The sequence below is a fragment of the Anastrepha ludens genome, chromosome 2, assembly GCF_028408465.1.
Source record: "Anastrepha ludens isolate Willacy chromosome 2, idAnaLude1.1, whole genome shotgun sequence".
NCBI classification, from domain to species: Eukaryota; Metazoa; Arthropoda; class Insecta; order Diptera; family Tephritidae; genus Anastrepha; species Anastrepha ludens.
In genome coordinates, this window is record NC_071498.1 from 150,702,698 (window position 1) to 150,717,191 (window position 14,494).

At 39.6% G+C, this 14,494-nt stretch overlaps 1 protein-coding gene across 1 annotated transcript; it reads right to left on the reverse strand.

Annotated features, from left to right (window-relative positions):
• Nucleotides 1–1,654: 1,654 nt before the first annotated feature.
• LOC128855594 (protein takeout-like) lies at nucleotides 1,655–14,206 on the reverse strand. Its single transcript, XM_054090623.1, has 5 exons — nucleotides 13,992–14,206; nucleotides 13,805–13,897; nucleotides 7,826–7,982; nucleotides 6,555–6,688; nucleotides 1,655–2,082 (listed from the first exon to the last, which is right to left on the reverse strand). Exons 1-5 carry the CDS (start codon nucleotides 14,104–14,106, stop codon nucleotides 1,709–1,711), a joined length of 873 nt encoding a protein of 290 aa, XP_053946598.1. The 5' UTR covers nucleotides 14,107–14,206; the 3' UTR covers nucleotides 1,655–1,708.
• Nucleotides 14,207–14,494: the final 288 nt, after the last annotated feature.

The window sequence follows — 14,494 nt, forward strand, 5'->3', positions numbered from 1 at the left end:
TGATTGAGGCGATGAAACTAAACAACGGTGAAACAATGTTGCTAGCAACATGTTGCGAGCTTATTCACAGCCTTAAAGGCTAGAATTTGAGATACATTTTTATAGTTTTCCCACATGAAATGCGAATAAAATACTATGTTTTATCCTCAACAAAAACAAATTTACGTAATAAAATAATTGTTGAGACTTTAAAATTGTACATACAGTGTACAGCAGATATTTTGCCAGCCCTTTTTTAATCACTTCGAAGATGTTTTATAAAAAATATCTCGAATGTTTTTGAGTATTTTTTATTATTATTATTTTTAATTAAATAATCCAATTGTTCCCGTCTGAAATATAAGAAAATATAAACCATCTGATTTTCAAATAAGAAGGTAAAAAACCATAGAGAATCTGAAAAATCGCACAGCAAAAGTATTGGTACTCTTGCAATAATACTCCAGGGTCGTCTAGTTCCATTCCTGTTCTGCATGTGCCTTATTTGTCCTTTCTAGTCCTATCCCGATCCACCGCCATTTACGACTTGTTATCAGCTTTTGTTCTTGTTCGGTGATCTGCCACAAGTCCGGATTTTGGATAGTCTTAGGCCAAAAAACGTTACGTATAATCCGAAGGTATTTGTTTGTAAAGCTTTATAATATCTGTGTAATGCTTCTCGACACCAGCCACGTTTCACTGCCATATAAAAGTGTGGCTTTTACACATGCGTTAAATATTCTTATTTTAGTTTTCTGTGAAATTTATCTACTTTTCCAAATTGGCTGTAACCCTCCAAAAGCTTACCTATGTAGTTTTGCGCAGACGATTTTCAGCGTCTTCTTCAGCTCCTCCATTAGTCGATGCTATGCTACCAAGATAGCAGACACTTTCAACATACTGCACCGCTTTTCCCTCGCTTACAATCTTGTTGGGATTTTTGAGTCGCATTGCTACCGTTTCTTTGTTGTTTCGTGCAGCAATGACTGGAAGATCGAAGATTTTAAATAAGTGTGAAAAAATGTTGCTGGGTTGTTGGGTAGTATTTTCACTGAGTACTATAGGGTCATGGGCACTCGTAACCAATTAAAGGGCCATAAATTTAGTTTGGAAAATTACTTTTATTCAATTCAAAGTAAAAACAAGGAAAATAATAGAAAATTAAGAATCAATTTACTTTTGCTCGTTATGACCACCTTTTGCTTTGACTATGGCCTTGAGATGGCCGAATGTGACTTGTAGGTATTTTGGCTCACTCGCGGACAATGGCTTTTTTCAGCGCCTCGAGACTAAGTTCGGACCTTGCTCTCCAAAATGGCCCAAAGAGAATAATTCATCGGATTCGCGTCTGGTGAGTTTGAGAGATTTGTACTTTGCCGTGAGATACATACGCTTGCCCAGGCAATGATGTGATGATAGATGATTTTTTTACCAATCACTTTTCTAAGAACATAATTAAATCATTGGCAGAAACAATTTTTGTTTTTGACAACACTGAAAAGGAATTTGACCCAAAAAAAGTCAATTTTCATAAAATACAACCAATACTTTCCATTTCATTGCAAGTCAAAGTTAGTGTTCTTAATATTTTCTTAACGCTCGCCATTCGCTGGACCAGATGCTATATTTATACTATACATACAAATGCATACACTTAATTACATAATTAAACACGTAAATCATAAAAACAATGGTAAAAAATACACGTTTTATTATCTCAATTCCATTTCTATTTCTGCTCAGTGATTAAATGCTTAATTGTGCTATTAGTTGAGCCATATAATTGTGCCGAGGTGGGTATGTCCTCAACAAAGAAATTAGCAGGTATCAAAATGAACACCTTGTGCATGATATCGTAAAGTATAGTCTCCACTGTTTCGATAATAATCGGTTTGAGTGCTTCATAGAAATCTCGCCAATTCTCATTGAAAAATTCATTTGTGCTACGCTCCACCTCTTTGCTGTGTCCATTGAAAATATTTTCGAAATTAGTGCGCACGCGTGTCATATTCAAGTCCACACGTACTGCAGTGACATTGTCGAAAGTGAAGCCAGCTTTCTCGAATAGGCGGGTCTTCGTATAGAGTATAATGTCGAGATTATCTGTATGAGTAGAAAAAATAAAGAATTAGAAGAAGATTAAATTTTTAGAATGAACGAACATTGATTTTGCGGTGAGGAGCCAAGGAGTATAGTAGGTATGAATGTCTGTATGCATCTATGAATGAGTGTGAGTATGTATTTATATGTGTATGTATGTATGTATATGTAAGGGGTGTCTCACTAATGCTGATTACTTTGAATGTAGCGCCATTTTTTGCATCGATAGTTGTTTGCGGGTTCGATTTCTAAGTTATTTTCCAGACATTTTTCTAATGCTAAAATACATAGAAATGCATAGCTCAATTTGAAGGCATATTTTGGTCTAAATCGTTTAAGGTTATATGGTATGCACTATTTGCTTATAATAATTAAGGTTCCATGGTGGTTTTGTTTTTTCTGCCCATTCGTCCGTTTAATTAAAAATTAATAGAAATTGTTCGGTAGAATAAATTCCTAAAGGTTTGTTACGGAAGATAAAAGAAAGCTATGAAAAACGTTTTCTATGCAGACGTCTTGTATAGACTATATGATGGATATATATTACATACATAAACATTATTATTGATTGACTTTAAAATCTCCTCTGCAACTCTGGTCTGAAGAAATGCCTCTGTTATATTACATTTGAAGATGCAGTAACAAATGAGTTCATAAGACAAAAGAAAGACAGAAAAACTCCAAAAAATAAATATTGTAATATATGCAGGAGTGTTTCATATATATAATTTGCGCGAACACCCTTTTTGGGTGTTTGGCCGAGGTCCTCCTCTTATTTATGGTGTGCGTCTTGATGTTGTTCCATAAATGGAGCGACCTACAGTTTCAAGGCGACTGCGAACGGCATATATTTTTTACAGAGAGCTTTTTCATGGCAGAAATTCACTCGGAGGTTGCCTGCCGAGGGGCGAAAGCTATTAGAAAAAACTTTTTCTCCGTTTTGGCCTTTCACCGAGATTCGAACCGACGTTCTCTCTGAACTCCGAATGGTAGTCACGCACCAACCCATTCGGCTACGGCGGACCTCGTGAGAGTGTTGCTAGATTTTATTTTGCTGAACTTGTGCCCATAAACTCTTTTACTACTTATTGGAGTGATCTCTCTTCTGTGCAGCTGCTACCGTGGGCATAAAACGTATCCTCAAAAATGGCGAATGGTTCGATGAGGGAAAAAACCATTGCTAGGGAAAGGTTGATGTCACGTAACACAAGACAAAACATGATGGAGTACCACCACTAAAGAAAAATAGCAAAAAAAACGTGTCCGAAAGAAAAAAAGAGGGTAACTTAAAAACAAATACAGCAAATAGAGATAAGTGGACCCGGAACGCGAGAATATTTTACTCTAAAATAAACCACCAAAGATCAGAGTACATACCTAGACTAAAAATATATACGTAAGGCTGCGCAGGGTAACCTTATTTTAGAAGAAGAAAAAGTTCTCACAAGATGGAAAAGCGACTTTCAAGACTTCCTAAATAATTAAAACGTTGACATTGAGAGCAACAGCATTTCGTCTGACGCAGTTCAATCAGCAGAAAATTTGGTCGAACCACTCATAATTGAGGAAATGGCAAAGCAAGTGAGGAATTTGGCATAATTGCCGAGCTCATCAAAAACGAATCAGCGGTACTACAAAACGCCTTGTTATGTATTATAATACTTAAAGGGGAATCTGAGATTATACCAAAAGAATGGCAGACTAGCGTAATTGTACCAATCTATAAAAAAGGTGACAGCGCGACTGCAATAATTATCGCGGAATTTCATTCATATTAAAGCTTCACAAATGTTCTACATCACAGATTGAATGAGGGCGCCGATAAAATGTTGGGCGAGCTCCAATTTGATTTTAGGAGTGGAAGGTCGGCGACCGATCAAAACATTCTAGTTTGCCAGATATTTGAAAAGTTTCAGGAGTATAAAACCAACCTTCTTGCTTCTTTATAGATTTACTGAATTTTTTATGTAGTGTTCAAAGAGACAAAATTGGCGCGGTTTCTTTGAAGTGCAGGATATTCACAGAGAAGGTGTTGTACCGACTCAATTTCTAGTTCATTTCACAACTACTTCAGAAGACATTGCGAGGTACACCCATTCTACTGGCTAAGGTGTTAACAGGGCAGTGATCCGTTGTAACACCTCTGAGGACGCTGGTAGTTGATCTGTTGAATCCAAGCAGACATTTTGTTCTTTTAAGATTCAGTTATGGGTAGAGCGCTTTGGGTTCCCTGAAGTTAGTAGTCAGAGACCTATGGGTTTCCGCAATTGAGCTCAAGTCAAGCGCAGTGTACAATTCGTTTAGAGAAGCGCTTATGTCTTCTAACATTCGCTGAAGGTCAAGCTAAGAGCCTTTCCTTGCACACTCATCCATTCTTTCATTTCCTTCCACTCCAGAGTGTCCGTGAGCCCACAAAGTTTGGTGATGTGTTGCTGGAGAGCGACCTTCTACCTTCTTTAACTCATTTTGAATTGAAGAGCGGGGGCCAATACTTTGATCGTTGTTTGACTATCAACAAAAATGTTAAGGTTTGCTGGAGGTAAGTCCATTAATCTTATCTTTTTTGCTGCTTTGTCTGTAGCGTAGATCTCAGCATGGAAGACGTTACACCGTTTTTGGAGTCTAAGGGAGCAGGGTACACTTCCGATCGAGAGCCATTGCCCATCTTTGTCGGTATAAATATCGTGGCCACTCATCTGATTGGACTTGCCCGACCCTTTAGTTTTATTTTTTTTCCAGTCCGAAAAGACAAAACTAATTGTGCGGGCATTGTAATCGATAATACTGATTTCGACGATTAGTATGCGATACAATTCAATTTGTTTTCATTTATTTATTTATACACAAATAAGACAAAGTCTTTAATAGTTCCTTCCATTGTTTCCTTAAATGTAGTGGTGGTTTATTTCATTAATTTACAGAGAGAGAATAAACTCTTGTCGCGGAGATGCAGTGGTTTCCCGTTCTGTGTTTACATCCTTTGCAGTTACAAGGGTATGCGACGGCGCATTGGGCGCATTTGCAGTATTTTTAACCTCTTTTGACGTTACTCTTACGTCTAATTCTTGAGGCGTCATTTCAGCTCTTTCATTGACCGTCTTTGATTTTCCTATAGTCGGCAATGTTCCACTCGTAAGGGGCAAATTCGCTTTTTGTGGTGGCGAGCGAAGCAATCGAGGTTTCCTTACGAAAGGGCTCTGCTCTATATCTCCATCAGTAATGGCCTTCTACTGTTTTTCATCTTTTTGTTTTTTTCCATAATTGTTTCCATTTTTTTTTATTTAACCAGCGCATCGTGTGCAGGGGGGCGGGCCGAAATAGTCAAGAGCGGGTGTACCCTCGGAGCAAATGCTCCTACCCAGTTCCCTGAGGCCTATCCTACGCTTTACCGATGCCGGAATACACGGACGGACCGGCGCTCGCCTGGAGCAACGAAAGCTACTACTCTTTCGCCCAATGAACACTTCCTGACCAGGGTCCAAGGCGGCTGGTTACTGATATACAACGAAGCTAACACATCGGCAGAGCGAACTCACATCACCCCTTTGAGGTCGCAGGTAGAAAGCCATAACGACCTATCCAGGGACTCCCAGTGCGCCCCGTTGCATACCGGTCATACTTTTTACTTACAGTCGCACCTAACATGGTGAACAGACACTGTCCAGCACACCGCCCAACATGTGCTGGATTTTGTCTTCTAACTTTCTAGCTAACTCTTACAAAGTCGCTGAAACAGGGACCATCTTGACTAGGGTCCGCGGGGTCGTCGTACCCGTCACCTCCTTGTGAGAGATGCCCTTGCGAGAATACCAGAACTATGGAATCATACGTTGAGTGTTCGCCTGTTTGAAATTTTTCTTTGGAACATTGTTTGAAATATAAATTTCCAGCAAAGAAATATGCAATCATCAATAGTTTAAAACCTTATTTGGTATAGGACTGATGTTTAGAAGATATTTACATTATGAGTCACGAAGCTGTTATCCGAAAATAAGCATGGATTTTCTCCCAGCATTCGTTTCTTAATCTTATTGCGATTTCCTTGCGGAAAACTTCCTTATCTACAGCAGTTTTTCAATTTTTTTTTTGTCCTTCTCATTAAGCCAACATCATCGAGCATCATCCACAGAGATTTTTGAAAAATTACCCTGACCTTCTTTACTTAATATTTACATATTGAATATAGCGGGCTGTTATATGTACGCACCTTTGGACATACATAAATTGAAAAGTTAGACAACGCGCGTTCTTGCCAGTATTCTTTCTGCCAAGTCTCATAAGAGATTTGTGTTGTGTGTGTGTATTGAAAGTGTTTCTTGGAAATTCCCTACTTTAACTAAGGACTTAGTGATATAGTATCTTACTAAATATCTGAAATGTGCTACCTCGATGAGTTAATGAAATATTTGCTATGCGCAATATTATAAGAAGGACGCACAATACCTCTTTTGTTGTAATTAAAAAAAATGTCCTACCAATTTCTATGAACATTTTGCCGGCGCCTTTTAAGGGTATCAATAAAATTCGTCCTTCCATTTTATACATGGCATCCAATCGCATTTTGGGTAGAAAAATTTTGGTAACCCAGCTGAAGTCCTTCTTACTAACTCTGTAAAAGAAGAAATAATTTTAGTAAGGAAATGTTCAAAGTAAGCGGACGTAATATCATAAACTTCAAAGTATATATGTATAGGTATATTTTCCCATAGCCCTTAGATGAAGCATAGCGCCTCAATAAACAAGTTATAACTTCGTTTAATTTGACTCCAGGAACGGCCTGTTCTGTCCGCCTCTGCTGCTACTTGTCGCCCCCATGTCTTGGCTGGTTTCCCGCACCTACGGCTTCCTTGGGGATTCCAGTCTGGCGCTGTCCTTGTGATGGCATCCCGTGGTTCGCCCGGCAGCCGCCCAAAGATCATCGTTGTTTATAATATTAGCCCAGAATATACGATTTACCTTTCGTAGGCAACGGTTTAGAAAGGAATGCAATGATTGTGATATACTTGTTGTTAAGTTCCATTTTCACATCCATACAGAACTACCGACTTCGCGTTGGCATGAAATATTTTCAGTTTTGTGTGCCTGAAGATGTGGGTTGATCTCCATACCTTGTCTCGCATGCCAAATGCAACGCGTCCCTTAGAAATTCAGTTGCGTATGTCAGTTGTTGATCCGCCGTGTTTTGAAATTATGCTCCCAAGGTAGCAAAATTCATTTACATCGATGGCGTAAGGTCTCCATACTCCCACAGGAGCGGAATCTGGATGCAGGAACCTGTTGTGTCAATAGACATAAACGCGGCTCCAACTTGAAGATATGCTAACGCGGTCCCAGTGTGGAAATCAACCGAGGAGGAGGAATGTATAGTGTTAGTGGGAGCATGCTCCGCATACCATTGATGTGACGGCACCTTTGATCATGTTTCTGACATTTTTACAACTCCTCACTAAAAGAAAAGGCTATATAAAATACACTCTCCAAAAGATATTGTCACAATAATATTCGAAGAAATTAAATGGCTGATTATGGGTGTTTATGAGAAGCAACTTCCCTCAGCCTTATTTTGATCTGGGGAATTCCGGGGGAACAGTCGTTTCAACACTGGACTCTTAATGGACATTCTATGATAGGCATTCTTGCGGTGAACCTGAACTGCATCACAACCACATAAAACCAACTTTAGTACGAATATTCTATATGTATTTTATATTCCATATTCAATATTCTAACTTCTACTTAAACCAACCTGCTCTCCTTAATGATTGTCTTCGAGAAACCCTTCACGAAAACTTCGCTTAAGTTGGCGCGTACCGTAGCCACATCATTGTTGTCCTGCTTGAAGAATATATCATGCACATGCATCGGATCGAAAGGACCAAACTCTTCCACCACTTCAGGAATACCTTGAAAATTGTGGTTAAGAAAAATGATTTGCTTTAAAAATATATTAGACTACATTTATAGAAGAAGAGGATGAAATAAGTATGTTTCTTGATATGCGTATTTTTACGATGCTACTTATCTAGTTAAGAGGACATACCTACCTCTGGTATAACAGACATTTTTTTCCGTCCAAAATTTTTTTGGCGTGGGCCTATGCATATCTTTGACATTTCACTAAAAAAATTCACGGGTATACTCGTATAAAGTTTTGTTTCGGCCGAATGTAGCCGCTACAGTAAGCTGCCTTTTTATCAATGAATTTTATAAGCTTATGACTACCGCCATGCGATCTAAGAATTTCGAAATATCTCCATATTATTCAACTCTTCGCCATCTTCAACATTAAGAAATGTTCTACCAATTTCTATAAATATTTCCCGACGTCTTTTCGTTGATCAGTAAAATACGTTCTTCCATTCTTCTTCCACGATGTAGAGAATGCTGTGATGTTTACCTCAGACACGGAAGTCAAGTATCTTGGTGTAATACTTGACCCCAAGCTCCACTGGAAGCTGCACATAGAAAATCGAGTTAAGAAGGCTAATATAGCCTTCTATGCCTGTAAATCTATGTTCGGCAAGAAATGGGGCCTCAAGCCACGTGTCGTACTCTGGATGTACAACTTAGTGGTTCTGCCAATTTTGACATACGGTTGCCTAGTTTGGTGGTTAGCTCTTCAGAAGGGCTACAACTTCACTAAATTAGAGAGAGTGCAGAGAACTGCATGTGTGGGCATCACTGGTGCCTGCAGAACATGTCCCACCGCTGCGCTCAACGTTATACTCCACTTAATTCCTGTGGATCTGCAGGTTAAGTCCATTGCTGCTCAGAGTGCTATCAGACTGAGGGAGTTTGGCCTCTGGAGACAACTCCCTGTTGGGCATAGCAGCATCTTGAAGCAGATCTCCCCTTCCTTCTCAGATATTCGCACCGACCTCTCCATCCGCAAACTGTGCTTTGAGGGTTGTGCTAGGGCTATCTTTCCGAGCAGGCAAGATTGGAAAGAGGGGAGAGTTGTTGCGGATATAGAGGCCTCTGTTTTCACTGACGGATCCAAAATGGAGTCTGGAGTGGGAGCGGGGGTCTACTCCAAATCAGCCAACATCTCGGTCTCCTATAAATTGCCGGAGACAAGCAGCGTCTTTCAAGCAGAGGTCTTCGCGATCCTGCAGGCATGCAAAATGCTTCGGGATCGCTGTTGGGAGGGAGACATAAATATTTTTTCCGATAGCCAAGCTGCAATCAAGGCACTGTCGTCGCCGCATTGCAGCTCTCTTCTCGTAAACTCCTGCAAGGAGGAACTTAAACGCCTCGAACGGGCAGGAAACATCTCCCTCATCTGGGTTCCTGGGCACAGGAATATAGAGGGAAATGAAATTGCCGATGAGCTTGCCAGGAAGGGGACGGCAGAACCGAGTCCAGCTGCCCTCTTCTCAGACATCGGTATCCCCTTGGCCGTCGTTAAAGGGAAACTACACAACTTCTTTCTAAGAAAAGCGCAAGACAGATGGAGGTTTGTCTCATCGTGTGCCATTTCAAAAGCACTATGGCCTCAATACGACATAAACAGAACGCTTAAGGTGATGGGAACCCCCCGCCATTCAATTTCCAAACTCATCGCGATGATCACTGGCCACTGGGTGATCGGCACTCACGCGGAGAAGCTTGGAATTCCGTACAACCCCCATTGCAGAAGCTGTGGGGATCCTACAGAGAAAGAGACTGTGGTACACTTTCTCTGCAGATGTCCGGATTTGGCGGCTAGGCGCTTGAGATTCCTCAGCGTTCCCTTTGGGGATGACTTGACGAAATTCTCCAGCCTAGATCCCTTTTCTCTCCTCCGCTACATCAACAGCACTGGATGGCTGTAGACGGTCTTATCTCCTCCATTAATCCTTTCACAGGTAGTGGTCCACTCTATGGTATCAAAACGGCACGTAAGTGCTACTTGTAGCGTACCTGGGGTACTCTTGCCATCTTACCTACCTACCTACCTTACCTCAGACTCTTAACCGGCTTTCACAATGATGATAGATTACCAGGTTTGCTATTTAGCTATGGTGAAAAAGGGAATTGTGAGGGGAACTTTGGTGGCCACATCTTTTCAGAGATTCAGCCGAATCTTCACGCGAATTTCAAATGTATTCACATACTCGTATTCACATACACATAACGAAGTGCCATTGGTTTTTTTTTTCGTATATCACTAACATAAGCTAATTTTTGCTAAGCACATCCCAAGTGACGTCAGGCTCAGCCTCAGCGACGTATAGCGTTCTCCTAAATAGCACAGCTCTAAAAAATTTTCACCATTTAATTTTTCAGCGATTTTTTAGAAATCAGCACATTTGTATACGTCATGAGGGTTGTGACGGCGGTTTTTTACGTTAAAACTGATATTATGTTCGTGGTATACAAAAAAACTCAACGCATCATTTAGCCATAGTGAAAAGTTTTTTAATGGTGTGGCCAATATCAGACCGTTAGTCGACTCTCAGTGAATTTGAATCAGCGGATGAGCTGACGTAGTTGGAGTTATGAATCGACGAATACTCCCGTGATGTCGTCGAAGTTCCACTCACAATTTTGTTTTTCACCATTGTTGTTGGCCAAACCTAGAAATCTATCATCCTTGACATTTACCATATCACTTCATTACCGCCTGAACGAAATTCTGCTATCGAATGCTCGGTGACGTGGCAGCCGAAATCACTCTCGCGATAAAATTGTAATCAAAAAGCTCTAAACATTTTCGAGGACGAAATATTTTACACCTCATTTTATATTGTAGGAATTGACATCAGTGAAAAAGTTCATTGATTACATTTTTCAAAAGGAGTGTAAACAAACTAAAATAAAAGAATATTTTTGCACCAGTGGAATACTTTTAATGATGTGTTCACTAATAAAAATCAAAACAGGAGAGTTTTCTTTTTAACTGTTTGCGCTGAAAATAAAACAAAAAAGAACAAAAAACTAAAAAAACGAAACTATACTTTTAACGAATTTTTTAACAAATTTAAATTCTTCGTTGTAGCGAGATTTTGATATTCTATAAGTAAAGGGTGTTTTTTTTTGAGGTTAGGTTTTCAAGATGAAATAAAACGTATATAATTTAATGTTATGGCCAAGAATTTAGCTTTATTGTAAAGATAAGGGTTTGCCATTATGTTTTAAAAATGATTTCGGGCAAGTGGCCGCCGCGGCTGGCTCGAATAAATTCCAGCCGAGAGGCCCAATTTTCGATCACTTTTTGCAGCAATTGGGGCCGTATGTCAGCAATAACGCGCCGAATATTCTCTTCCAAGACGTCAATCGTCTCGGGCTTATCTGCGTAGACAAGCGAATTCACATAGCCCCACAAGAAATAGTCCAGCGGTGTTAATCGCACGATCTTGGAGGCCACGCCACAGGTCCACGGCGCGAGATAATGCGCTCACCAAAAGTTTCCTTCAATAAATCGATTGTTGCGTTGGCTGTATGGCATGTAGCGCCGTCTTGCTGGAACCGAAGGTCGTCCACATCAACATCGTCCAATTCAGGCACGAAAAACTCATTAATCTGTATTGCGTCTTGATGTTGTTCCACAAATGGAGGGACTTACAGCTTTTAAGCCGACTTCGAACGTCAGATATTTTTTATGGGAAGCTTTTTCATGGTAGAAATACACTCAGAAATTGTACTCGTAGATACAACAAAACATTAGTCCAACTGCTCATAATGCAAGACATTTCAACCATCTTAGACTCCTATACGGATATGCCCAGTGATTGTCATTATCATCCTCCCATTCTCAGCTTCGAAAGGAATTTCTGTCTAGACTGGAATGGTTTGAAGAAGATCCAACACCCAACACACACTTTAAGCTCTACACGGACGGTTCTAAATTGGACACCGGTGTAGGATCAGGGCTATATTGCGAAGAGCTTTTTTATCAGTTAATCCTTTAAACCACCGGATCACTGTAGTGTTTTTCAAGCGAAAATAAACGCTATTCATGAAGCCTTGAAATAGTTAGAGATAAAAAGAATACCATCAACAGATATCTGCATTTTATCAGACAGCCAAACTGCGTACGGGCCCTGGATGCATTCCAAACAACATCAAGGAGTGTCTTACATTGTCGCCAATCTCTTAATGAGATGGGCAAACAATATCGTATTAGTATATGCTGGGTTCCAGGCAACAAAGATATACCAGGGATCTATAGGGCTGACCAACTTGCAAGAGAAGGTACCTGTATTTCAAATAGAAGTAATTTTATCAGCTCTTTTGCACATGCCCGGCTCTAGCCAGAAGTAGGAATCGATATAAGGTCATACTTCTTAATGAATATAACGGGTGATTTTTTAGCTATTATCTTTTTAAGCAGTTGGTTTAAACAGCCGACGTACGTTTCGTGTTTTATTTCAATGTCAAACATCTTCAGTTTGGTCTATAATTTAACTATGAATCGTTTTACAAACGAACAACGCTTCTAAATCATTGAATTTTATTATAAAAATGCGTGTTCTGTTAAGAAAGTTTAAGATTCACTTTTTTATCGAAAAATTGTGTTCAGCGACGAAGCTCATTTTTGGATGAATGGGTACGTAAATAAGCAGAATTGTCGATTTTGGAGTGAAGATCAGCCAGAAGAATTGCAAGAGCTACCAATGTATCCAGAAAAGCAGAAAAGGTCACAGTTTGGCGCGGTTTATGGGCTGGAGGTATCATTGGACCGTACTTCTTCTAAGATGCTGCGAATCGTAACGTAACTGTGAATGGTGAGCGCTACCGTGAAATGATATCCAACTTTTTTTTCCCCAAAATGCAAGAGCTTGACTTGCATGACTTGTGGTTTCAGCAAGACGGTGCCACATGCCACACAGCACGCGTAACAATGAACTTGTTGAGAGGCGAGTTCGGTGAACATTTTATTTTCATTTCACGTTCGGGATCTGTCAATTGGCCACCCAGATCGTGCGATATAACGCCTTTAGATTATTTTTTGTGGGGCTATGTTAAAGCTCATGTCTATTCAGACAAGCCTGCTTCAATTAACGTATTGGAAGACAAAATTAAAGCATTTATATGTGAGATACCGGCCGAAACATTGGAAAGAATATGCCAAAATTGGACTAAGCGGATGGACCATTTGAAGCGCAGTCGCGGTCAACATTTGCATGAAATAATCTTCAAACATTAAATTATGTGGGCTGTACTATCGATTTAAATAAAAGTTTCATGGATCTTTCTGAATTTTACGTGTGTTTTTTTTTAACTTTTCTATGGCTCTTAAAAAATCACCCTTTATATAATCTACATACTTTAGGGATCACCAACCTTTTACGCTTTGTCAAAAATCTCAGGATGGTTCCATATGGAAAGCGAAATGTTGCCCAGCCCTTGCGACTCACAACGGATCCATTTCCTGGTTTCAGTGGCATTGCTGCCTCTTTGTGCGATGCGGCTGCCAAACCTAACCTAACCTCACCTAGTCCATCCTTCAACTTATTTTTATCGAGGATTCTCCGTACATATGTAGATATCTAATTTACCGTTTCATTTGAAAGGGTGCATCGTTTTGTGGTAGAACGTTGGAATATTCGCTCATATTTGCTTTCAAAAAATTCTGCTTATGCCATTATTATAAAAATTTTCTACTACTACATTTACGAACGCGTTTTAATTGCTTCAGAAAACAAAACCAAAAATATATTTCTCAATTATCTGCTTGATTTATGTTTATTCCATCCCCTGGTATGATCTGAATTAGTTTTGTTTTAGGAAAGCCACTCACCAATTACCAGCTGATCAATCAGTTTCTGTACGGTATTTGTAGAGCATTTGGTGAAACCCGGTTGATAGATTTTGCATGAAGGCAGGAAGGCAGCTATTAAAAGTGTGTATTATAAGTATGCACGTGTAAATTACATGTAAATGACAAATTGAATTATTCTAAAACGATCTAAGCCACTAGAACTCACGCTTTTCAGTATAGAACTCGACACTTTTGACCTCATTCACACAACTCACTGCAATTAAGCCGCAAATAAATGCAATTTTGTATAAACTTGAATATTTTTTTACAGCTTGCAACATTTTGAGACGCACCGCTACGAGTTTGTATGTATTTGTATATGAATATTCACCGGCTATACAGAGAGTCAACCGCGTGCTGGGGCTGTAAGTAAACAAATGAGTGCGAGACTCTACGTGAATGTCGTTTAAATGCACTTTGCTTAGTTGTTCTAAACTCAAGAATAAAAACGCAAAAAAAAAGCTGCAATGAAACAGAAGAAAATGATAGTAAATTAACGCTTTTGGTATTTGACGTTCTTAGGGTTGTACAGCACACGGCATACTAGTAAAACAAGTATATGAGCATACAGGGTGGTACAAACTGTAAGTATTGAAAACACTGTGGCTTTTTTATTTGAAACTAAATTTCATTGAAACAATGAAAAGTATTTGTAAGTAGGTGAAAGTG

Excerpts from the sequence above, each read along its gene's own strand:
- LOC128855594 (XM_054090623.1), bottom strand. The coding sequence starts at position 14,106 with ATGTTGCAAGCTGTAAAAAAATATTCAAGTTTATACAAAATTGCATTT. Across the intron at positions 13,898-13,991 it reads CGAGTTCTATACTGAAAAGC|CTGCCTTCCTGCCTTCATGC; the intron begins GTGAGTTCTAGT and ends CACTTTTAATAG. Across the intron at positions 7,983-13,804 it reads GATTGATCAGCTGGTAATTG|GTATTCCTGAAGTGGTGGAA; the intron begins GTGAGTGGCTTT and ends ACAATTTTCAAG.